General features: G+C 30.9%; 5 protein-coding genes and 1 long non-coding RNA gene across 7 annotated transcripts; 3 read left to right on the top strand and 3 right to left on the bottom strand.

Annotated features, from left to right (window-relative positions):
* Nucleotides 1-217: 217 nt before the first annotated feature.
* Nucleotides 218-2,399, bottom strand: TH1 (negative elongation factor complex member TH1). Its single transcript, XM_070653241.1, has 3 exons — nt 2,132-2,399; nt 514-2,069; nt 218-420 (listed from the first exon to the last, which is right to left on the bottom strand). Exons 1-3 carry the CDS (start codon nt 2,275-2,277, stop codon nt 389-391), a joined length of 1,734 nt encoding a protein of 577 aa, XP_070509342.1. The 5' UTR covers nt 2,278-2,399; the 3' UTR covers nt 218-388.
* A 663-nt stretch (nt 2,400-3,062) lies between these two features.
* Nucleotides 3,063-11,948, top strand: LOC139100485 (homeotic protein caudal-like). Of its 2 annotated transcripts, XM_070653084.1 has the most exons (4): nt 3,063-4,728; nt 5,301-5,357; nt 9,392-9,549; nt 9,624-11,948. In XM_070653084.1, the coding sequence occupies exons 1-4, from the start codon at nt 4,182-4,184 to the stop codon at nt 9,942-9,944; spliced, it is 1,083 nt and encodes a 360-aa protein (XP_070509185.1). In that variant the 5' UTR covers nt 3,063-4,181; the 3' UTR covers nt 9,945-11,948. The 2 variants fall into 2 exon arrangements, with proteins under 2 accessions (XP_070509185.1, XP_070509187.1); XM_070653086.1 differs by lacking the exon at nt 5,301-5,357 and having other exon boundaries at nt 3,072-4,728.
* Nucleotides 11,949-13,556: 1,608 nt separating this feature from the next.
* Nucleotides 13,557-19,619, bottom strand: LOC139100486 (homeotic protein caudal-like). The gene is made up of 3 exons (XM_070653087.1): nt 18,648-19,619; nt 14,020-14,177; nt 13,557-13,957 (listed from the first exon to the last, which is right to left on the bottom strand). The coding sequence occupies exons 1-3, from the start codon at nt 19,192-19,194 to the stop codon at nt 13,778-13,780; spliced, it is 885 nt and encodes a 294-aa protein (XP_070509188.1). The 5' UTR covers nt 19,195-19,619; the 3' UTR covers nt 13,557-13,777.
* A 1,256-nt stretch (nt 19,620-20,875) lies between these two features.
* On the top strand, nt 20,876-21,358 carry LOC139100565 (uncharacterized). The gene is made up of 2 exons (XR_011545450.1): nt 20,876-21,034; nt 21,105-21,358. It is a non-coding gene; the product is annotated as an uncharacterized lncRNA (long non-coding RNA).
* On the bottom strand, nt 21,023-22,278 carry LOC139100564 (DNA repair protein RAD51 homolog 1-like). Its single transcript, XM_070653194.1, has 2 exons — nt 22,135-22,278; nt 21,023-22,069 (listed from the first exon to the last, which is right to left on the bottom strand). Exons 1-2 carry the CDS (start codon nt 22,211-22,213, stop codon nt 21,135-21,137), a joined length of 1,014 nt encoding a protein of 337 aa, XP_070509295.1. The 5' UTR covers nt 22,214-22,278; the 3' UTR covers nt 21,023-21,134.
* A 1,237-nt stretch (nt 22,279-23,515) lies between these two features.
* Nucleotides 23,516-25,959, top strand: LOC139100549 (uncharacterized). Its single transcript, XM_070653171.1, has 3 exons — nt 23,516-23,649; nt 24,207-25,490; nt 25,549-25,959. The coding sequence occupies exons 1-3, from the start codon at nt 23,599-23,601 to the stop codon at nt 25,729-25,731; spliced, it is 1,518 nt and encodes a 505-aa protein (XP_070509272.1). The 5' UTR covers nt 23,516-23,598; the 3' UTR covers nt 25,732-25,959.
* The last annotated feature ends 767 nt before the right edge of the window (nt 25,960-26,726 follow it).

The following is a 26,726-nucleotide window of genomic DNA, read 5'->3' on the forward strand; positions in this document are numbered from 1 at the left end:
AATTTAAAAAAGAATCTTGAAACCGCGGCAAAATTTGCTTCAAAGACTGCATAACTTCAGCATTTAACTGATTGAGCAATTAAAATGGCTGCAAATCAGTCTACAAAGTGTTTTTATTCTCCATAAATTCATAATCGCTGCCAATTTTCTCATAAAAGTATCGCAACAAAAATATTTTCCACTGTAAGAAATTAAATATAATTAAGTTATAAAGGTCTTCTTATTGAAATAAAATTTCATTTTATTTGAAGAAACGCAAAAAGAAGAAGAAAGAGAGAAATAAAAAGCACAAATGTTACTTGCTACGAATATTTTAGCTCCACCCATTTTCATATATTTTTTGTGTCGTCGAGCTTTCTTCCATCTCACTTTTATTTCTGTTAGAAACTTAATTGTTAAACATATTGGCTCTCGCTTGTACTGTAAAGAAAAGAAGCATAAATGTAAGTATTAAAGTCATAAATTTATGTTACTATATTGCATGTCTTTTGTTCGTATAATAAAAGAACTTACCAATAAACTCGGCAAATGGATCATTTTCCTCGTCATTCATGCGATTTGTAATGTCTTCATTTTCGACCATAGGCAGAAATAGGGTCACAAACTCTGGCGAATATGGTTGTGTAATTGTTTCCAATACTTCAGTTACAAAGTAACGAATTAAGGAAACGTCTGTGTCGCCTTTAGCACAACATTGTTTAATATATTTTACGACAGGCATAACACATCCCCTAGTCAGTAAATTAATCATTCGATCAAGCAACATTTTCTTCAACTCTAATTGCACTAAAATTTCCAGCTCGTCTTGTTTCGATTCAAACAGTCGAATGAGGAGTTTGAGGATTGAGTCATGTAATGATGGATGTACATTTGCAATTTCATCGAGAATGGCCAAATGAATGGGTGTGGATTCAGTGCATAATTTAAAGAATGATGGTTCCGTTACTGTTGCTTCAATCCATCTAATGAGACCGACACCAACAACGGGGAATTTAATGCAGTTATAAAGCGCTTGTATTTCTGCAATTAATTCCGTCGATCCTTTATTTAAATTGCATATGGAATGGACTTGCTCAATAGCTTGTACTGTTGACTTTAATTCTTCTTTATGAATGACTTTTTGCTTATTTGAACCTTTCTTTCCCGACATTGTTTCACTTACACTTGATGCATAAGCCAGAAGGTAAATGTATTTTGATTTATGTTCCTGATTTATTTTTACGCCTGCTTTAAACAATGAATCGACCAAAAGATCAAGAAATTGAGGATTACGGATGAGATCAATTGGTGGTGGCGGTGTAGTGCTTGAATAGCATCGATTAAGGACATTAATATCGGCTGGATTTAAGCAATTTCTTGATAACATTGAAGATAAAGCTTCACAAGCTTGTGGATGTTCAATTTGTGTATTACCATAAAGAGCCATTGTCATTGGAGTTACATTTAGTCCATTTTTCAATGCATATTGTTGGACTTCTTGTGCAATACGCTTCATATTATGTCCACCTTTTGTTTCTTGCGATAATACGTGAACTAAGATTTGAGAATAGATATAAGTGTGCTGACCAAAACAGACCATTTTAGCTAATTCCTCTATTGCGGTATGCCACTCTTCGTCTGATGGATTCTTTGATAAGATTTTTGTAATGGATGTTTTCAGGACACGGGAGAAAACCTCTAGCTGTTGTGCTGCTGTCGAAATTGATGTAATTTCGCTTTGATAACCAGCATCAGAAATAAGTTTAATTGTAAAATTCAACATTAAACAGTCTGGATATTCTTCAGCTAATCGATATATAAGATCTCTCCATGTTTTATGCTCAATTAACATTGTTAACCACGACGGCGTTTCTCCCTCTTCCGTGAAAATTGTATCTGCCTTTTTTGGATCAAAAATCTTTAAAATCATGTCTTTCAAATGATTCTCAACAATAGCTTGCACTTCAATTCCATCCATTCCAGCTACTACTAGCCAATCAGCTAGTAAATTAGCCATTTGAGCTGTTGCTGTATAATTTTGTGACAGTTGATCAATAACAAGCTCTGGTTCACCGCCTGCTTGGAAATATCTGTGGACAATCAATACATTAGATTAAGCATAACAAGATACATGTTATGATTCACTGTTTACCTCTTCAATTGAAGGAAAATCGACGGTTCCATAATGTAATCCTGCTTTGAGAAGTTTTTCGCAATTGCTTGCAAGCTAAACTCTCCCGTAGCTGGAAATCCATCCATATCTTCTGTCCACATCTCTTCATCTTCTTCCTTATTCATCTTTCACAACTTTTTTAATTGATTCTAATGATAAAATCCTTAATTAAACTATTTAATTCGTAAAAATTTGCTGTTTTTGTGATAAAAAATTTTTGTTTACGATTTTTTACATTTTTACAAGGGTTTTTGGCAGGGTTGGTTCCAATGTTATTGCGCAAGAATTTTATACATTTTTATGAGTTCTGGGATTAATATTAAGCTATTATCTTAATTAAATGCAGTAATTTGCTAATTGATAGTCTTTTAATTGATCAAAGTTGGCTAATTCCACTGAAATGTGAAGAACGAAACTTTAGAAACAAATCACCAACCCTGTCCTTGTAGAAAAATTTACAACAGTTTAAATTCAAATTTCTCATTTAACGGTTTTTTTCAACTGTCGATATCCATATAAATTTGTGTCAAGTTTATTAAGTAGTTTTAAGCTAGAAATGGTAATAAAAATCAAGCGCCTTCAATCTAATAGAACCCCAATAAACGATATAAAGTTGTTCACATTATCAAATCTTAAAAAATGGAAGAGTTTAATGAATATTTTAAAAGAAATTTACAACAGCGCAATAACGAGTGACGAGTGTTGATAAGAATTTATTAAAGCCAATAAACATGACAATCTTATCATTCAAAAGAGGTTGAAGAGCCGCCTTTTAATTGCACATGTCTATTTGAGTACAAAATAAACCATTAAATTTTTTTCTTGCTTAGTGCTTTTTGCTGGTTTTGTCGAAAAATAACCAACAAAATACGTGAATTTCTTTAGAAATTTGCTATTTTTAGTCTGATAAGTTTCGCCATCGTGTTACGTGTCAATTTAATTACGAGGAAAAAACTGGTTCCTATCTACATGATAGCTAAAAGTTTGTAATTAAAACACATTCGATATCGACGAAGGACGATAATCAGTTATTGAGTTTAATTTTTCTTTAATTCATTTCATTTTAATCAATTGCTTAATGCCGACAAACAGACGTGAAAAATATTAATTTGCGGCAATCTACTTTTGCATTCGAGTAATTAAATGTTTTATTGCTTTTGTATTTCATCAATCGTGGTATATACATCATAGTCATACTAACACTGGATCAAATACCACACTATTCATAATATGGATGGAGCTTTGCATCGAGATGGTTACTCAAGCTTAGTTTCACTAACTTCAAAGATCAAATTAGTTGGAAACTTATTAATACAGCCGTTAAAAATAATTGAAGAATTAAAATCGAATCATGTCATGACATTAATTATTATTGTTATTACTTTAGTATTTTTAGACATCATTCAAGTCTTTTCATCATGAATATTATTTCTCATTTAAAAATTGTACAGAAAAAGTGGATATAAGAAGAACAAGAAGAATTATTTCATTATGGCGTTCCATTTTGTTCATGATTTCTCATGATTTGCTGGCATTATCTCACATGTTAAGCTCCGCCCATAAAAAGCTCAACACAAAAATACCAAATAGAAAAATTGTCTGCTCACATTACGTTCAATCGAATTGTTAACGTCGTGAAGTACAGACGACTTACTCGTGAGTTAAAGTTTCTTAAAAAAATATAAATAGAACTAAAAGTATATCCATTAAGGAAGAGACACACAAAAAAACTATTTGATTTAAAAATTATTTATTTGCTATTGTAATTTTATTAATTTTACTATATTGAATGAGTGAGAAAGAAAAGGAATTTTATGGTCCACTTGACGCAAATAATTATCATCATTAAGTGATTAATCAATTAATTAATTAATTTAATACTAGTGTGTATAAAAATAATAACAATAGAGATACAGAACAGAAGTGACTCAAAAATAATAATATTTCGTTTGTCAATAAATTGACATGAGATTAATGCAGTGATTTATGTGCTTTAAAAGAAGAATTTTAAGAATTAGTAGCTACAATTATGGTGTCTTATTATAATCATCCATTCGCGATGTATCAAAAGAATCACAGTGCTGGTTCCAATTTGCCATATTCTGCATCACCGTCCGCATGGTATTCATCAAATTATCATCATCAACCACCAAATGCAGCACAATTTCTCGACACAGATGGACCTCCTCAACATATGTACCATCATTATGCACCTCACATGTTGCCTCAGCCGTCGCCAGATTGGGGACATGACAACTACACATCATCGCCACAAAATGGATCTCTTGGAACAGGCAGTAGTGGTGGAGTATTAGGAAATAGTCCCGGATCTGCTGCATTCCTTTCATTAAATCAAGCAGCATCAGCACCGAATGGATCAAGTGATCATCATCATATGAATGATGCAATTCCAAGTTTACCATCACCACCTGTGACTGTTCATTCAGGAAGTGATATGAGTTCACCAGGAGCTTCGGGTCCATCATCATCGCCACAAATTCCTTCACGACCAACTCCTGTCAAAAGTCCATATGAATGGATGAAGAAACCATCATATCAGAGTCAGCCAAATCCAGGTAAGAATTCAATTCCTTTATTTTATTTTGTTATTATTATTTCGAAACTTTCAAATGTGTTGGTGTCAAAAATATTCTATTCATGCTGCTCTTCTCGTCGAAAACCTTTGTCTAGTTTTGATTTCAATTTATTTTGTTAGTTCTAAAGAGATTTATGGAGCCAAATGATTCGAACATTGTAGTAGATAGAAAAAGGAAGAAGATGCTCAATACAGTCACAAATTCATTGTTAATATTTCTAATGAAACTTCATATCCATTTAGTTGTACATATATTCTGATCATGATTTACGATGTAGACATAAAAATGTTTTTATTTCTTCTCTTGATGGTTCATAAAATGGCTCTTGATGCCCTTTTAAGGCACAGCATTTCAAACACTTCCAACCGAGAATTTTTATTTCAATTTTCTCACATTAATTAACATTGAATCTAGAAAAAGTGGCAGTTGATGCACAACCACAAATATTTATTTTTATCACTTTGCACTTTCGATCTTTACTTCTATTATTTTTATGAGTACTGCTCACTAAATGTGTACAGAAATTAATTAACGCAATTAAAATATTTAAGGATTAATCAACATTTGCTCGGCACCATCACTTGACGATTTTTCAATGGAAATAAATGGTAATGCACCGATTTTTTTGAGTTTCTGATATTTTTGTGGTTTTTGCATGACTTATGCTTTAGTTCCTCAATTATTTTGATTTGTTTGCTATCCATTGGACATTTTATAATGCAGCATAAATTTAAAAGCTGATATGAATCTGAAATTTATGTCTTAATTCCAAAGAATTCACTTCTATCTCATTAAAATCCATTAAATCCTTCATGTCAGTTTGAAGAATTTATATGAACGACCATAGCGAGTGTTCCAACATAAAATTTATTTTATTGTTCAGCTCTGCTAGTTTCGTGCAGACAACAAAGACATCAGCAGGGTTTCCAAAATCATTTCATTGCGCAACTTGTATTTCAATCCATGATGAACATATTGTGCTGCACCTCTGCATGACCATTCGTCCAACATTCATTTCTTTTATCCATAAATTATCGTTTTCTCTCCATCTCTCTTCTCCTTCTTCATTTTTATTTCAATTTCAATTTTATTGCCTCGCCGCCATTAAATCAAGAAAGAAAAGAAATGAAAAAATGAAGAAAACCACGAGGAACGAGTTGAAATCTATTTCGAGGCATTGCGTGATTAAGACTTAATTTATGTTGCTTATGCCATGCAATAGCGACTTATGCTTACTATACGAAACCCTCATTAAAATGGTGGAAATAGAAGTAATTTCCATCAATTTATCAAACTTTTTTTGTCATATCATCAATCATTAAAAGCGATGAGGCATCAAGCAAAGGAAATGTTTTGTATACTTAAGGAACGATCGGTATGAGAACTCCAAAAAATAAATATATTCAGGCAAAATCGGCAAAATATTTTCTAAAATGCATCAACAAACGATGCAAAAAATGTAAATTTTATGACTTAATTTGATGCTGTTGCCGCCTTTATTTTTATGGAACCAACGGATCCTTTTTTGTATTGCTATGCTCCTCCATTTATGTCTTCTTCGATCCTTTTATGATTGTATGTATTGATGCCTGTATCTCCGTCTACATGTCTCAGTTTTAAAGATGGTGCAATAAATGCTTTTTTGCTCTATCCATAATCATAAAACCTTTTCTCATCTGTTTTAATGAGATTTTTATGTAAATTTTCTTCTTTCTATTCTTTCTTTAATGAGATTAAAACTATCTACTGAACAAATCCAATTTCTTGTCTTTACAAAAATAACAAACAAGCTAGAATTGGTTGTAATAATAAGAATACTAATAACAACAACAAGCTTGGTAATGAAAAGATTTTAATTATGAAACAATGGATTCTTATTGTCTTAATAGTTTACGTAATGTTTCTGTGGCTTGTTCTCAGCTCATGAAGCTGTTAATTGAACTTTTTTTGAGTTTTGAAGGATTTCATTGACCTTGGTTACTTTAAATGTATATGTTGAGCATGAGAGTCTCTCACAATCAATATCAAGAAATAAGTAACAAAATAATTTAAGAGATGTCATTGGGGAAACACCGCCTTAATCCCAGCAAATTTTATTGCTGTGAGATTATGCCTTTCCATTGTACGATGGAGTCATCATGTGGATATAAAAAGTTATTCTTATCAATTCACACTCATTCAATAGCAATAAAAATAACAATAATAGTATGTAGAACAGACATACATTCAAAGTATCGTTCATAGTTTGTTATCAGTCATATACATTCAAGCTGTTTTCAGTTCGTACCGAGTTAAATGCTTTTGATTTCCGCGTGAGGCATTTTTTGACATTTTAGAAATAAAAAGTATGGAATGACTGGATAAAAATTTAAATCCATTAGACTTTTCTTAATTCCACTATCGTTTCTCATTCTTTGTCGGCACAAATGAACTCCTCACATGTTTGTTATCAGTCCGATTCATATGGTGAATTAACTATCGAGTTTTTAATGATACCGCGAGCGTAACTAGACCTCATTTCTATTTACATTCACTGTGTGATGAGTCTAAAAAATATTTTTTTGTATCTAATCCCTCCAGACACGCATTTTCATTGTAAGAAGTTGGGCAACTTGAAACATTCGTTACGCTTCCCATGAGACTTTCCTGTTGTACAACTTCTGTTTCTCTTTTTTGTCATGTGGAATTTTGAACAATATTGTGACTTTTTGTTGGTTTGTTTTGTCGAACAGAATGAAAAATGTCCTTCATGCTTCAATTTCATACTCTTCAACACATTTTCAATGGTAGCCACAAGATTGGACAAGAAGAAAGTGGTGAAATGTCCTACTGATTGACAATAACAGTAATTTCTTTCCTTTTTCTGTACCGAAAGCAATGAAGGAAATTGCGATGATGTTTCAGTTTATTTCTCCCTGTTGACACCATCAATTTATGAGGACAATGAATTCTTTTCTCCGTTACTTTTCTCCTTTATTGCTTGCACTTTATGATCATTTATAGGTTGTTATTGTGATACTTTATTTGCTCTTTTGTGAGATTTTGCATTGTTTTGACTGGGAAAGGGTTGTGAATTGAATCTTATTGACAATTGACGATCAAATTCCATGCTGATTGAGATTCTCACATGATAAATAGCTTCACATATTCCAAAATATACAATTTGTGTTCTCGATGTAATTGAGGGGTGATGCTGATGATTTTTCTTCCATTCTGTCTTCCTTCATAGCTGAATATTCATAACAGAGGGTTTCATTCCTAGAAATCAAATCAACTGCTTAATTTACGCAATCACACTCAAGGGATTTTCTCTTTCTGTGGTGAAAATCACTTCATAATTCACCGCAAATAATTTCGTCGTCTCTTGTCAATTGAGCTTGTAAGAAAAAAATCATTTTTGATAATTTTATTCATAGGCTGAAAATTGTGAAATGGCTAAAGCGATTTTCACTCCCTTATCATTACAGTTTTCATCTCAGTTGTTATTATCTTGTTTTGTATACCTCTAATGTCTGTTGTAGTTCCCCTTCTCTTTTTAGTCACATTTTCTTATCACATAAAATTTTTTTCCTTATCAATTTATTTTTATTTTCTCGCTTTGCTCTCTTTTTTGTGAATGAAAAAAAATTTGATAGTCGCCATAGATTGGCAATTTAGTCTCGCTGTTGCACGATAAGCGTTGCTTTATCTTTCGAGTGTAAAAAGAATTTCATTTTTTTGTTGTCGCTTTTTATTGATTGGGACAGTTATTTTTGAAGACACTTGCGCAATTTATTGTATGGCGCATATGCCCTATAAACAAACTTATTTTGAGAGCATATTAATGTTGAGGGTAGATTTCAGCTAAACTTTTCATTACTCACATATGTTGCCTTTGAATTCTCTATCAATAAGTTGATAAAGTTATGAAAAGTGTATGTTTAAGTAATTTTATTTTAAATTTTCAATACTCACATTCATCCGTCTTTGTTAGATTCCATTTATGAACATTATTAATTGTAGAATTGACATTGAAAATCAAAGAAATTAATTATTTCATTAAGTTTTAAAAACCAAATGTCTTACTTACAATTTTCCCGCTAAAAATGAAAAGGGTTTAAAACTATGATAATCTAAAATAAAAAGGGTTGCAACAAATGACTAAATTTAAAATTTGAATTCAAAAAGTATGTTAGGAAATTCTTATAATGTGAGAATTTGAATTTCAAAGATTACTCGATTGAAAACCTAATATTTAATATCAAATTCATCATTGAATTTTGTAAATAGTCACGTATGCTCATTTACATCTTCTTCTTGTCCATTTCTTATAAATGATGAATGAGTTAAGGATGTTAATTTATTTAACTTTACTTTACTACGCTTATCAATGATGAATGAACTTTTTAGAAGTAAATATATTTTCTGTTTGTATGCGATTCCTTCTTTTTCGTTTGTTTTCTGTAAACAATTTATTTTATAAATTTGAGAGACTTGTGGCTGTATAAATACTTTATTTCCTTTCATTCTCATTGTGTGTTTTCTCTTCTTTTAGTTCGTTCTTTTTTTGTAAAGAATCGAATCCTTTTTTTATTGCATGAAATTTTTAAAATAGATTTTTATTTTACGTATTTTTAACAAATTTATTGTTGCTTTTTTACAGGCAAAACTAGAACGAAGGATAAATACCGAGTAGTATACACAGATCATCAACGACTAGAACTTGAAAAAGAATTCCATTATACAAGATATATCACAATACGTAGAAAGGCAGAATTAGCACAAGCTTTAGGATTGTCTGAACGACAAGTAAAAATATGGGTAAGGAATAAGAATATAAACAATAGCTGAATGATCTTCTGACTCATTATTCTCTTATTTTATTCATTAAACAGTTCCAAAACAGACGTGCAAAAGATCGCAAACAAAAGAAGAAGATTGATGCTGGTATCCCAATTTCGATGAATGGTCAAACAATTTTAACACAATCCCATGTTAATAGTTCCAACCCACACTCAAATCTCTCAAGTTTATTGGATGTGAAACCAAAATTGGAACAATCACTGCACTTACAGCATTTACATCAGATGAGTGCAATGGGTATGGGTATGTCACAAATGGGACTTCATCCACACTTACACTCACATTTACCACCACCAATGCCTCCAACTTCATCACATTCACAATCATCTCCATCGCCAATGATGATGAATTGAAGATTTTTATGAATTTATTTTTATTCAATGTGTTTTATTATATTTTTGTTTTATTATACTCAGAAAATGTTAATCGTGAATTGTTGGAGTTCCTTTAATTTGCAATTAACATGCTCTGATTTTTTTATATCAAATATTATTTCAAATGTGAAACGAAAATCGTTAAGGATATTAAAAATATTATTTTATAAGTTTATAAATTTTAAATTAAGCTTATATAAATTTCAAAATTTCCTGCTCCGTTAGGCATTCTTCATATTATGAAGGATCGTTTTTGTTGATCATAAATATGTGGTCTGAGGTTGATTAAGATTGATGGAACATATCGTAATAAGCCCGAACGGTACACATTAGAATGTTGCCGCTACTGCGTCGAGTTGATAGCATACTTAGACCAAGTGGCATCCACTTGAGAAGAACAACAAAATTTGACAATTCAGTGCCGTGGCGGCAACATTTCAAGATGAGCCGATAGGGTGGTTTTGTGAGTATCTTTACTCAAAATGAGTTATAGATGAATTGAAGCTCGGGAAAATGAACATTTTAATCAGCCTCAACCCCTCAATAAAATAAAAAATCTCAAACCGTCCGTTGGGAATTTTTAAATAAATTTATATCATAAATTCAATTAATAAGTTAATACTAGAGTTTTCTAGTATTTAAAATGAGTTTTTGAATAAAATTCTTAAATTGGAGTAATTTTAAAAAATCTTGAAGATTATACCCCTGAGAATTACAAGAACTCTATCAAAATTTAATCATTTGTTTCTTAAATGAAAAGAAAACAAAATTAAGTGCAATGAAAACTTATGCAAATTTAAGCGTAATTTAAAAAAAATATTAGTGCAAGAAAATTTAGAATTTTAAGAAAATTTCGTAGATTTAATAATATTGAAAATTCTGTAACACAAAGTAAGGCAGAGCTGGAGATGAACTTTTGTAATTAAAATCTTTTGTTAAGCATTAAAACTATTTCTCGAATTATAAAAATGTGTGTTTTTTTCAATTTCATATTTTTTTGGACATTCTAACCTTAAAAATCGAATAAACTTTGTTATGTCTTAGTTTAGTGCTGTTTTTATCCACGTTAGTTTTGAGTCAATTTTCTTTAGGAATGTCCATGGATCAAATCAGCACTAAACTGATCAATTGAAACATTAAAACGCTCCAGCTCTGTCAAAAGGATGAGAACTGCAAACACACTAAATGCTGCTTGAAATGTAAAAGGATTTACTGTAAATTATCACATGTATTTTACGAGATTAATGAATGAAAAGCAGAAATTGTAAATTAAAAATACTTATGTAATATGCTTTAGGCTAGTAAAACATGTCAGAGATTGAAGGAAATTGCAAGCTATTAGTTTTGAACTGTAAAATTACAGGGTAGAATGATAACTATCTTAACCTCAATTCAAGATATAAAGATATTCTCATACAAAGTAAACATTGAAATTTGTAAAATTAAACAGTCAATTTTTCACACCAATATCAAAAGATTAAGTATTGTATCAGCTTTATTTGGTTAAATTAGTAAATAATTAAGCATTTACAATGCATCCGTATTAAATAAATCAACAGAATGTAGAACATTTTGAGAATTCTTTTTCATAGTGTTAGTGTTTACACCAAATTCAAATATTTGACGGTTAAAAGTTCAAATTTTTGTATGAGAAAATCTTTATATCTTTCCTCAATCTCTGCAAAACAACATTCATACTTAAGTATGAGAGTAACATTAAAGAATAAATGAAGAACTAGTTAGTAAAATAAAATTATTCAGTTATCAAAACAACTTTTCAAAATTCATAAAATGAGAATCCACTCAGAGCTCGAAGTCGACTTAAATTTCATATGGAATCGAGTCAACTTTTCCATACAAAATCCGAGTCTACTTCAAGCTCTGAATCCACTTGACGAAAAATAGATTTCTATTTATTACAATTCTTACCATTTTTTGTTAATGCTCTAAAAATACCTATTAAACGAACAAAACAAACTGTAATCGATAAAGAATTTTTCTTTTCTTCTTCTTGAGCTGAAAAAAAGATATGAGAAAATAAAGAACACAAAAAATACACTCAAAGTGAATAATTTGTTTAACATTTTTTCCTACATTTTAATTACCCTGCCTCTGAAATCGCAAGTATTATTTGCCTTTTGTTTGCTCTGTTATCACGTGTTATGTACTTGTAGGTATATTTAAATCAACTAACCTAAGCAATAATATGGTGATTAATAGTTTGAACATGTGGTATGAATATTTTGTTATTTTGCTTAGTAATCGGACATTGTTTTGGATATTTAGTTAGTTTGAGGATATAGTTTAACCTATATAAGTTGTAATCACGAAGAGTGATGCCTCAGTTACCTATTTGAGACTAATGTTTGCCCTCACGGTAAAGATTCTATTCTCCAACAGAACTTCACTGTAACAGTAAAAAAGTTCTTTGTTCCTAGAACCAAATTTATGATATCATTTGATTCTGACTATTAGGATACTAAGAAAATCAACAGTATGTATATCAAGTTATAGAGAAAAATAGTGACTCAAGAATATTTCCATAAACTAAAGCGATTCATAACTCAACCTCATAAGAAAAACCAAATCCACAAAGTCAATACGTGTCCAAATATGGATTATATGTATCTTAAGATATATCAAGTTATTTGAAAAGACGCACACTTAAGGATAATCAGGTTTAAAAATATTTAATTGAATGAGATAATTCTTAATTGAAAATAGCTTCTTATCTAACCAGTTATTGACACGTGTTGACAAACTTTATAGCTTAAAAAATTTCCACTCTTAACGAAGGACTTAGAAAGTTGATATGATGATATTATACTGGTATAGACTGCTGTATCATTAGGTATAATAATTGAATCTCATTTCTCAAGAAAGCCGACGCTGATACCTTATCAGAAGTTATAAATTTTTAATTTATATCCCTTTACAATGAGTCAAGTCTTATGTTGTCTTGGAATGTCTTTTTGGACATGGAGTTAAAGGATCTATGATGGTAATCCTCGACCGAAACTGCTCACGGATTATTGCATTATCCCAAAAATATTGACGGTACTCAGGTTGTCCACTACTAAACTATGACGTCAAGCTGTTTGGTATTCAGATGACCACTTTGATCTCAAAGGAGGGAACGACTCCTTGGCAAAAAATCTTGATGATTGATAAAAACTTCCAGATTTCAAGCTTGTCTTGTCCTCAGTGGCAAAACACATTCACAGACAAAAACATCTTTAAGCAACAAAATCAGCAAGTTTTTTTTCTAAACTTTTCAACCACTGATGTGTGCTGTAGAGGGAGAAAAATCTGAACAAATTTTTATGGCCGTCATGGGAGTTTGTTGACAACTAGATGGGAAGAAGAGAACAAATTTCGTACAGTTCCAGTGATATTTAATCGTTCATCTGACGACAACACATCTTGATAATTTTTCAAGGCAAATATTTTTCGTGATTTTTTATCATCCACGAATTTTATCACGTTTTCGCAGTTTATCATGTTCTGCATACATTCTCCGAGTTTAATTGGACATATTGAAGACGTTAAATTGGAAATAAAAGAGACTTTATTGTGATATATATGTACATTTTCATTTTATTTCATTGTTTGTGCACTTAATGACTAAATTGTTATGATAAAGTCAAGTTCCATAATACTATTATGTGAATTAACAGGCTTGTTAACTTTCTAGACTTAAAATAATAATAAAAAGTTACAATAAAACAGTTAAAAGGCTTTCGTGAACATTTTTTTTCTTCCTTATTTAATTAAAGCAACTTTTTTTGTTAAATTTAATTAATAATAATAATTTATCGTAATCTAAGGCCTAATGAATTCATCTGAAGATGCTGAAAGTGTAGTGCTGGATCTAGTTTAGGCTTAACATCTAGCATAGATGACATATTTGCGGAGGATGGGCATGATGTCATTGGCATTCCTGTATCGACCTTCTTCTTTTGTTTGCGATCCTTAGCACGTCTATTTTGGAACTGTTCGGAAAATATGGAAATTAGATTTAAAGTCTTATGCAATTTAATGCAGAGATTCTTACCCATATCTTCACTTGTCTTTCTGATAGTGATAAGATTTGTGATAATTCTGTCTTTCTACGAATGGTAATGTATCTTGTATAATGATACTCCTTCTCCAGCTCCAATCTTTGATGATCAGTATAAACCACACGATACTTGTCTTTTGTTCGAGTTTTTCCTGGAAAAATAATAATAACGAATTTCATGAGAATTTGACGTTGATAAACAAAAAAATCAAATCTTATCGAAAGGTACGAAAAAAAAATTAAACAAAGTTTTTATCAATCTAGGGGAGTGTGGATTTTGATTACATTTCACAAGCATTGAAAGTGTCACAAACAATAAAAAAATATTTTTAATAATTAAATGAAGATAACGCGATCCAATTAATTATTTGAAGTGTTCGCTATTTTTCGCAAGATAAACAAATCTTTAACTTGAATACTCATGCTGCCTTTTTGAGAAACGAAATAGTAAATTGTAACGGTTTTTAGAATTTTAAATTTAATGAACTGAAATGAGATGAAATGATTTTCTTACTGAACGAATTTTTGTTGTTTTTAAAGTGCATGGAAAAGCATTTTTAATGGAAATCAGGCAAATAAATCTATTGTTCAGCACTTGAACTCATATTTGAAGCGTAATTAATCTAATGCAGGTAAGTTACAACCTCATTATATCTTAAACATCGTTGAATAACTCTTCTTTGACTTTATATATCTTATTTAAATAACTAGTAAAATAAGAGAGAAATGCACACAAAGAGAATAAGTTTGAGTAAGACTCAACAAATAAAAGAATTGAAAAAGGGAATAAAAAAAATGAAAAGTGTGAACTGGAGGATGATAAGGAAGATAAAGAAGTAAAATAAAATAATTTTGTAAACAAAAGTGGAAATAATTCATCACTGATAAGAGAAACACAACTTGCGCATAATCTTCATAGCTCACAATACAATTTAAAGCTTAAAGAGTTATTAAAGCAAAATAGAAATGTTTTGACGGTAAATTAGCTTTGATTTTTAGTTTTATTTCTCAAAAAACATAAGACTGCTCTAGACTTAGAGAGTTGTGAAATATGAAAAATTGAAAAAATCAATTAAGAAATTAAAATTGCTAATTTTTCCATCATTCAAATACGAAAGTTGCGAAAAAATTTGAACTTGATTTATTGCACAATGGCACACCTTTGTCTACAGTTTTTTGCGAAAATTCACACTATATAGCACATCGAAATAAAAATTAAAAACGAGCTATAAGAGGGTGATAAGTGTACGAAATTGTTAAGAGCTTCAAGTCTCTGGTGAGCAATTGAGTAAATTAAGCAGTTGATTTGATTTCTAGGAATGAAACCCTCTGTTATGAATATTCAGCTATGAAGGAAGACAGAATGGAAGAAAAATCATCAGCATCACCCCTCAATTACATCGAGAACATAAATTGTATGTTTTGGAATATGTGAAGCTATTTATCATGTGAGAATATTCCTATGTATCTCAATCAGCATGGAATTTGATCGTCAATTGTCAATAAGATTCAATTCACAACCCTTTCCCAGTCAAAACAATGCAAAATCACACAAAAGAGCAAATAAAGTATCACAATAACAACCTATAAGTGATCATAAAGTGCAAGCAATAAAGGAGAAAAGTAACGGAGAAAAGAATTCATTGTCCTCATAAATTGATGGTGTCAACAGGGAGAAATAAACTGAAACATCATCGTAATTTCCTTCATTGCTTTCGGTACATAAAAAGGAAAGAAATTACTGTTATTGTCAATCAGTAGGACATTTCACCACTTTCTTCTTGCCCAATCTTGTGGCTACCATTTAGAATGTGTTGAAGAGATTGAAATTGAAGCATGAAGGACATTTTTCATTCTGTTCAACAAAACAAACCAACAAAAAGTCACAATATTGTTCAAAATTCCACATGACAAAAAAGAGAAACAGAAGTTGTACAACAGGAAAGTCTCATGGGAAGCGTAACGAATGTTTCAAGTTGCCCAACTTCTTACATGACAAAATGCGTGTCTGGAGGGATTAGATACAAAAAAATATTTTTTAGACTCATCACACAGTGAATGTAAATAGAAATGAGGTCTAGTTACACTCGCGGTATCATTAAAAACTCGATAGTTAATTCACCATATGAATCGGACTGATAACAAACATGTGAGGAGTTCATTTGTGCCGACAAAGAATGAGAAACGATAGTGGAATTAAGAAAAGTCTAATGGATTTAAATTTTATCCAGTCATTCCATACTTTTTATTTCTAAAATGTCAAAAAATGCCTCACGCGGAAATCAAAAGCATTTAACTCGGTACGAACTGAAAACAGCTTGAATGTATATGACTGATAACAAACTATGAACGATACTTTGAATGTATGTCTGTTCTACATACTATTATTGTTATTTTTATTGCTATTGAATGAGTGTGAATTGATAAGAATAACTTTTTATATCCACATGATGACTCCATCGTACAATGGAAAGGCATAATCTCACAGCAATAAAATTTGCTGGGATTAAGGCGGTGTTTCCCCAATGACATCTCTTAAATTATTTTGTTACTTATTTCTTGATATTGATTGTGAGAGACTCTCATGCTCAACATATACATTTAAAGTAACCAAGGTCAATGAAATCCTTCAAATTTCAAAAAAGTTCAATTAACAGCTTCATGAGCTGAGAACAAGCCACAGAAACATTACGTAAACTTTTAAGACAATAAGAATCTATTGTTTCATAATTAAAATCTTTTCATTACCAAGCTTGTTGTTGTTATTAGTATTCTTATTATTACAACCAATTCTAGCTTGTTTGTTATTTTTGTAAAGACAAGAAATTGGATTTGTTCAGTAGATAGTTTTAATCTCATTAAAGAAAGAATAGAAAGAAGAAAATTTACATAAAAATCTCATTAAAACAGATGAGAAAAGGTTTTATGATTATGGATAGAGCAAAAAAGCATTTATTGCACCATCTTTAAAACTGAGACATGTAGACGGAGATACAGGCATCAATACATACAATCATAAAAGGATCGAAGAAGACATAAATGTGAAAATGGAGGAGCATAGCAATACAAAAAAGGATCCGTTGGTTCCATAAAAATAAAGGCGGCAACAGCATCAAATTAAGTCATAAAATTTACATTTTTTGCATCGTTTGTTGATGAATTTTAGAAAATATTTTGCCGAATTTGCCTGAATATATTTATTTTTTGGAGTTTCTATAACGATCGTTCCTTAAGTATACAAAACATTTCCTTTGCTTGATGCCTCATCGCTTTTAATGATTGATGATATGACAAAAAAAGTTTGATAAATTGATGGAAAATAATTCTATTTCCACCATTTTAATGAGGGTTTCGTGTAGTAAGCATAAGTCGCTATTGCTTGGCATAAGTAACATAAATTAAGTCTTAATCACGCAATCCCACGAAATAGATTTCAACTCGTTCCTCGTGGTTTTCTTCATTTTTTCATTTCTTTTCTTTCTTGATTTAATGGCGGCGAGGCAATAAAATTGAAATTGAAATAAAAATGAAGAAGGAGAAGAGAGATGGAGAGAAAACGATAATTTATGGATAAAAGAAATGAATGTTGGACGAATGGTCATGCAGAGGTGCAGCACAATATGTTCATCATGGATTGAAATACAAGTTGCGCAATGAAATGATAGTGGAAACCCTGCTGACGTCTTTTGTTGTCTGCACGAAACTAGCAGAGCTGAACAATAAAATAAATTTTATGTTGGAACACTCGCTATGGTCGTTCATATAAATTCTTCAAACTGACATGAAGGATTTAATGGATTTTAATGAGATAGAAGTGAATTCTTTGGAATTAAGACATAAATTTCAGATTCATATCAGCTTTTAAATTTATGCTGCATTATAAAATGTCCAATGGATATCAAACAAATCAAAATAATTGAGGAACTAAAGCAAGAGTCATGCAAAAACCACAAAAATATCAGAAACTCAAAAAAATCGGTGCATTACCATTTATTTCCATTGAAAAATCGTCAAGTGATGGTGCCGAGCAAATGTTGATTAATCCTTAAATATTTTAATTGCGTTAATTAATTTCTGTACACATTTAGTGAGCAGTACTCATAAAAAATAATAGAAGTAAAGATCGAAAGTGCAAAGTGATAAAAATAAATATTTGTGGTTGTGCATCAACTGCCACTTTTTCTAGATTCAATGTTAATTAATGTGAGAAAATTGAAATAAAAATTCTCGTTTGGAAGTGTTTGAAATGCTGTGCCTTAAAAGGGCATCAAGAGCCATTTTATGAACCATCAAGAGAAGAAATAAAAACATTTTTATGTCTACATCGTAAATCATGATCAGAATATATGTACAACTAAATGGATATGAAGTTTCATTAGAAATATTAACAATGAATGGTCTGTGACTGTATTGAGCATCTTCTTCCTTTTTCTATCTACTACAATGTTCGAATCATTTGGCTCCATAAATCTCTTTAGAACTAACAAAATAAATTGAAATCAAAACTAGACAAAGGTGTTCGACGAGAAGAGCAGCATGAATAGAATATTTTTGACACCAACACATTTGAAAGTTTCGAAATAATAACAAAATAAAGGAATTGAATTGAATTGAATTCTTACCTGGATTTGGCTGACTCTGATATGATGGTTTCTTCATCCATTCATATGGACTTTTGACAGGAGTTGGTCGTGAAGGAATTTGTGGCGATGATGATGGACCCGAAGCTCCTGGTGAACTCATATCACTTCCTGAATGAACAGTCACAGGTGGTGATGGTAAACTTGGAATTGCATCATTCATATGATGATGATCACTTGATCCATTCGGTGCTGATGCTGCTTGATTTAATGAAAGGAATGCAGCAGATCCGGGACTATTTCCTAATACTCCACCACTACTGCCTGTTCCAAGAGATCCATTTTGTGGCGATGATGTGTAGTTGTCATGTCCCCAATCTGGCGACGGCTGAGGCAACATGTGAGGTGCATAATGATGGTACATATGTTGAGGAGGTCCATCTGTGTCGAGAAATTGTGCTGCATTTGGAGGTTGATGATGATAATTTGATGAATACCATGCGGACGGTGATGCAGAATATGGCAAATTGGAACCAGCACTGTGATTCTTTTGATACATCGCGAATGGATGATTATAATAAGACACCATAATTGTAGCTACTAATTCTTAAAATTCTTCTTTTAAAGCACATAAATCACTGTCTTAATCTCATGTCAATTTATTGACAAACGAAATATTATTATTTTTGAGTCACTTCTGTTCTGTATCTCTATTGTTATTATTTTTATACACACAAGTATTAAATTAATTAATTAATTGATTAATCACTTAATGATTATTTGCGTCAAGTGGACCATAAAATTCCTTTTCTTTCTCACTCATTCAATATAGTAAAATTAATAAAAATTACAATAGCAAATAAATAATTTTTAAATCAAATAGTTTTTTTGTGTGTCTCTTCCTTAATGGATATACTTTTAGTTTTATTTATATTTTTTTTAAAAAACTTTAACTCACGAGTAAGTCGTCTGTACTTCACGACGTTAACAATTCGATTGAACGTAATGTGAGCAGACAATTTTTCTATTTGGTATTTTTGTGTTGAGCTTTTTATGGGCGGAGCTTAACATGTGAGATAGTGCCAGCAAATCATGAGAAATCATGAACAAAATGGAACGCCATAATGAAATAATTCTTCTTGTTCTTCTTATATCCACTTTTTCTGTACAATTTTTAAATGAGAAATAATATTCATGATGAAAAGACTTGAATGATGTCTAAAAATACTAAGGTAATAACAATAATAATTAATGTCATGACATGATTCGATTTTAATTGTTAACGGCAGCATCAATTAACGCACAATTAGTTTGAGGCAAGTGAAACTTCGTTTGAAGCACCAAGACAATAGATTCACATTAACTAAAGCCCATGGAGATTCTGAGGAATCATAAAATGAACTTTCAATAAAAAGGCAAAAAATCCAAAAAATATAAAGCACAAAAAGAGCAATAAATGGGGTTATTAATTACAGAGCAAAGCAAAATGCCGCAAATTAATTTTTGCAGATCTTTATCGATAAATTCAGCAAAAATAACAATTGTAAACTCTTTTGATAGGTCCAAAATTATCATGCAGCAGGTTCAATTATTTAACAGGAATACGTTTCGGTTCCATTGAAGTTATTTTGAGTCGCAGTAAATTTCCACGAATAATATTAATAGCCTATATTCAATTAGGATAATCTATTTAACCTGGGTTTATCACGGTTAAATTTAATTAAAGTTGGATGCAGAAAGAATTGATAAATATTTGTTATTATTGGGGATCATTAGCAAATTATGTTATTAATAGTACATAAATATTTATGGTCAAAATAATTTCCAGGTAAAATTTCAAAATGAATCGTAGTTTGCCGTATTGTAACAGTTTGTTATTTCAGAACAGAACCTTTCAACAGTCATTTTTAGAAGTAATTTGTATGGTTTTAAATGATGATTTATAATGTTTTAAGTTAATTTACACTGAGCATGCATGATTCTGAATTTTACAATCCATAAAAATCTTGCCAATAAGTTCTCAACCTCAATATTAAGCCATTCTGATTATTGACTTAAATAACATCCGATATCCATACATTTTGGACAGCACTGTTGAAGAGCATACGAACAAAAGTGACATGTGCAATTAAAAAGGCGGCTCTTCAACGTCTTTTTATTAAATGATAAGATTGCCTCATTTATTGGTAATAAAAATTCTTATCAGTCCTCAAACTCATTATTGCGATGTAATAAATTTCTTTTAAACGATCCATTAAGTCATTCATTTGACAAATTGAGACAAGAAATAAAATATTGAGAGCAATTAAAGGAGCTTGGCAGAGATTTTTTCTGTATTATGTACTTACATACGTCAGCTGTAAATCAAATATTTGTTTCAAGATGTTGTATTTGTTTTGAATTGAAAAACAAAAATATGTGAGAAAAATGTGCGTATTTACTCTTGTTATCACAGTTACAAAGTTAATTGTCTTGTTAATTATTTGACTTTCATTTAAGCAAACTATTTCATGTACTTGATTCGCGTAGTTACTTATTCGACAACATATCGTCACGGAAGTCTTGAACTCCATTGGATGAGACTATAAAATTTGCTGTTTTTGGAGGCAATCGTGGACTAAAGTCAACTTTCATTGTTCGAATTTTAAGTGATTCTTCTTGGTCGTTGACTTTAATTTGCTTTATTTGTTCTGTTTTATTCACACGAATCCTAGTTGTTAATAAAGTAGACCAGAAATTTCCTATTGCTGGAATTTCAGAGTTATTCAATTTATTTGGATCAGCAGTAACGTGATTTGTAGCTACAATAGCAATATTGTGTTTGTCAGCTGCCTTTTGTAATTCACGAAAGATTTTTCCCATTTCTTTAGCACGTTCAATATAATTTGTTTCTGTTCTGTATATTCCAGCAATAGAATCAATAACTATTAGCTTAATGCATCCTTGATTCACCGAAAGAATCATCTTGAGATCATTCTCAACAAAATGTTCAAAGTTCTTGCCCGTATTAAATTCAAAAATGAATATATTATCCAGAAAGTTAATTTTAGGTTCAGTTTTCATTGCTTTTTCCATTTGTGCAAGTCGTTTGATTGGAAATGCTTTGTCAGTCGAAATGTAGATTGCTTTACCTTCCAAACCGCCAAGTTGTCGTGGAAGTTGACAATTTAATGCTAATTGAAGACATAATTGAGTCTTTCCAGATCCACTTTGTCCATAAAACTCAGTTATACATCCTAAATCGATTCCCCCTTGAAGTAATTCGTCCAAAGACTCAGCATTAAATTTAATCTTCTCAAATTTCTCTTCATGACTGAAATAACTATCAGCTGTCTCAAATTTCGTAAATAAAGTCTTTCCAAAAATTGTTTTGAGTTCGGAATGTGAACGTTCTGGGATATTCCATTTTGTGAGAGTGTAAAATGATGATCTTAATACAATATTTGGTCGATTAATTAGATTTTCTGTGGAAGTAGATAAATTCATTAGCCTCAAAAATAAGAAATGTTAAAATTAATGCAAAACTTACTTCTGTCAAGTAATTTCAAAGTGTTTCCACGTAATCTACTATCGTAGATTGAAGATACTGGATCAGGTCCCAATGACATGTTGAATTTCCTGTTTAAATTAATTAATTTCACTCTCTTTAATTTTCGAATTGATTTTTTTGCTATAAAATTGGCGCGAAATTTTAAATTTAAAAAAATCGTTATTAAAATTTAAAGCTTTTAAAAAATCGATTGAGCTTTTAAGTCAGAAATCAAGCAAAAGCAATTAAACTTTGTTATCACATTTCATACTTTATCTTTATATGACGAGTAATATTTGTTTGAGTCTATTTAAATAACATTTCTATCAAAGAAATAATCACTTCTGAGACTTTTATATTATTGTAGATGTAAGTCTGAATAAATTTATAGTCTCTTTGCCATTTCAACGGATTTAACATTGCTCATCACTCAATCAAATATTGAAATTCGCATCTTCAAAATTTTATGATTTTGATTAATTTATGGACCATAATAATAATATAAATAAGAAATAATTTTGCCGATAAAATTTTGTTTGTTGTTCCTCAATCAGCTTCGCTCATTTTCACTTTCAATTTGTTTGTTCTACAACAGCTACCTGGCAATCCATATGAATGCCTAATTGCATCTTACTATGCATATGAGATCGACAATAGAGGTAAGAGAGACAAAAGAAATGCTGCTGCCCCCTAAACAAAAACCGAGCATGAATCCATCCATAAAACAATTTCGGCTTCCTTTGTGACTCAATCGAGTATAAGAATAACATAAATTAACAAAATAAATAAATAGAAAAATGGAGAAGGAGAAAATTTTACAGTTATTGATGAAATTTGCAAATTTGTTTGTCCTTTTGTGTCTATAAAACATGCACGACTGTGTTTTATTATGTGACAATTAAGAACAAAAAAGATCCCTTAACGCCCACAGAATGAAAGGAGGAAGACAAAAGGTATGCATTAATTACCTGATATTCAACAATAGAATTTAACGGACAAAATTTTAAAATGTGCCAAAATATTAAATTAAATTAAAAAGTTTACTTTATAGCTTGACATATTGCCAAAATATAATTTATATAACTTAGATGGTCCCCCAATAAATCCATAAATAAAGTCTTATCTCCTTTTAAATATCAATGCAACTTGTCACAAAATTTTATTATACAAGTCAATAAGCAAAACTGCCATTGATCTATTTTAAATAACAGAGATATAAAGAATAATGAAGGGATTATAATTCATTTAAAAAACAGCACCTTTGCAGTCGTAGTATTCTCAGAAAATCTATAAATTTCGTTATCTTCCAGGGAAAATGTCATCTTATCAACATTTGGATAAATACAAACAATTTCTTTTTCTTTCATAGTTCACAGTTTTACGACTGGGTATAAAATCCTCTGATTTTTATTTTGCATTCGCAGTTAGATCTTATTCGAGAATTATTGGTACAGAAAGATTACAATGAAGATATTTTTAATTACGCTCCTATTTTTCTGTGATCCAGTGATAAAGGTTTGTATCAAGTGTCGCAATAACACCAGTGATGCTTGGTGTTTCAAGCAGTCCCAAGTACTATTAAGAGTTATCTAACAGTCCTACATCATCATGATTTCTAACTTCTTCTAAGTAGACGTACAGCAAGAGAATAGACGTGGCCTTTTCAAAGTTGTAGGTTAAGCTCGACGTCAACTTTTCCATTCAAAATCCTAGTCGACTTTGAGATTTAGTTGTAGGGAAGTGTTCTATTATATTTAGAATCTTAGGAATAGTAAGGTTCAGAAAAAGAGTTGTTATTAATATGAGAATTTCACTTCAAAATTAGGTTAGCAGATTTTTAACCTCAAATCTGTGTTCAGACTCAGTAATTTCTTATGAAATTTTAATTTGTTTGAGCTCGTGTTTATTCTGCTCGATCTTTCCTACATCTCTGTTAGCTAAGAGCTAAGAACATTTTAGTTCCTTAAGAAACCGAGTCTACTTCGAATTCGATGTAAAACTGTCCAAATTTGCATTGTTTAATTTTCAAATCATTGCTCTAAAAATCTTTTTAAATCCTCCAATGATCTCAGGAATCAACAGCATTCTGGAGTATCGGAACAGAAAACCAATTCAGTTATGAAATTCATGATCGTTCAGTTATGATAAAGGAAGTGCTAAATGAAATTTTCATAGCAACAAACAGACCACAAACGATTCAAAAGGATGCAAATACAAAGGCTGCTTTATCTGCTTTAGCATATCTTACAACAAATCTCAAACAGTGCGTACAAATGCATGATGAACTAATGGTTGCTTCAATAAGTCGTTCAAGTAATGAGAATTATTATTTGAATAGAATTTCAACATACATTGGAACTTGCAATAAATCCCTAGATATTCTCACAAACTCAACAAATCAGCTTAACCAGCTTTCTGCTGTTACTGGGCTCAAAATCGTACAGAACTTGTATAAATCTTTAGATTTAATACAACTCAAACTAAACAATGCATCAGCAGCATCGCAATCAATTACACAAAGCATTTCACGCCTTAGAAATTCAAGTTCCCTTTGGACACCAAGCTTATTGAATGATTTTATTGATTTAGATACTGTTAATCAGATGAGAAATTTCTTAATTATTACGGTAAATTCTTATAATGATATTCTCATGAACATAAATGATGCAGCACGACTGACGTTTGCATATGGATCAATTTATGATATTATACAGCCATCACGTTACAATGGTGAGAAGGCTGCTAACAGTTCGTTATTGAGTTTCATTAATACTCATAATACATATCAAAATAGTATTTTGAGAAATGTCGACAGTAATCAGGTGACTATTCAAAATGGATTTACTTCATTCATCCAGAGTGTATTAAAAAGCTATAATGAGGATATTGTACGACCGAAATTCGAAAAATACCAATTGCCAATAATTTATGATTATCTAAAAATTATATCGGCTTTTGTATTTAATAAGCAAGAAATGAATATGACTCTTGAGAACAGGAGGAATGGAATTGTCGATATATTCAACAAATATGTGTCAAATGAGCCTTTATTGGAATTCACCGAGTATATTGATGTGATAATGAATTTATTACAAAATCCTTATCTTCGTTATTATGGAAGCGACATTGATATGTTGGTATCTGAAGCACAGAACGAAATAACATGGTTTTCTAGTGAATATACGTTCTGCCTTGATGAAAGAACTGCCAGCACAAAAATTGTCTTGCCTGCTGTTTCTTCATGGCTTAATGATGTAAAAAATGCAATTAATTCTGTTTTGACGGAACTAAAGAACTGTTTATCATCTGCAATGAGTATTGATGCAAGGAAAAGTACAAGCAAATGCATTCAGATTGTAAGCTTACAGTAAAGTTAATTAAAATTGTTCAGTTTTAACATTATTTTTATTACAGCAAGTAAACAACATGAAAAACAGCTTTGGCTATCTTAACAATTTAGTTGCAAACAGTTTGATCCTCAGCAGTGCTCGAAATATTCAATTATTCAATGATTGCATGAATATTACAGATTTATCATTCACTGGATCTTTCAATAAAACAGCAAAAGCTTTGTTACCTGTAATAGTACCGTCTTAAAATTGAAGTTGTAGATGTGTTATCTTGAGGCCCAGCTTGAAGCATATCCTAATTCACTGTAACTTACTCAATCACAAATTTATTCATTGATAATTCAATGGTTACTTATCATAAAACTTTACAATTCCTTGAATATTAAAAGAATTTGTATGGTTTCAATATTCAAATATTCAACCGTTATAAATTAAAATGTTAATAAAGCACTTTATCAGATAAATTACACCTGAAGCCTACACAGTCTTTGTGAATAACTATTACCATATTTTTTCAGAGAAGATTTTCAATCAACAAATATTTCAATAAATTAAATAAACATTCTTTTCTGTAATTCCAAAAAATATCCATTAAAGAGCTTCAAAGCAGGCACAGCGAGCCTTCTTTTGTATCTGATATTTTAATCTTCTTACAGCACAAAAATTCAAATGGAAAAGCTAAAGAAGAAATAAAAAATTTCCATAATTTACAATCGAAATCCATTTGATGGTCGAGTCATGCTTGATTTTGTGCCTCAGTATTTTTTATTGCCTTCATTTTCGACTCCTCCGTCTGGTTTCTTTTGCGTGGATCTTAATTAAAGCTTCTTTTGTTCCCATCATCATCACCGTCGTTATCGTCCCATCCATCGTCATGCACGAGATGGAGGAATGGAATGTGACTGACTAATGAACACGAGAGTGGATGGAAAGGAATGGCAAGAAGCAATAAAAGTGGTGCTCGGTGCTTTTCATTTTAATTAAAATAAATTTATGAAAATGTATGTTTGTGGACATATCACGAAAGTAAAACCATCTGCTTAGTTTTAATGGCAATGGCATTAATTTACAGGCAATTCGGGATGATTGTTATCGTAACTTTAACTAAATTAATGAATCCCGTCGTGACTGTTTGCGTGAATGGAAATGAAAATGGACATACAAAAGAAACTTTACAGCACGAAAGGGACGGACGGCTTCTTTATGTTCTTTCTTTTCCATCTCCTTCCTGAAGTTCACTGA

The sequence above is a fragment of the Chironomus tepperi genome, unplaced genomic scaffold (genome assembly GCF_022539635.2).
Source record: "Chironomus tepperi strain 1889 unplaced genomic scaffold, CSIRO-AGI_Ctep_v1 contig_67, whole genome shotgun sequence".
Taxonomy (NCBI): Eukaryota; Metazoa; Arthropoda; class Insecta; order Diptera; family Chironomidae; genus Chironomus; species Chironomus tepperi.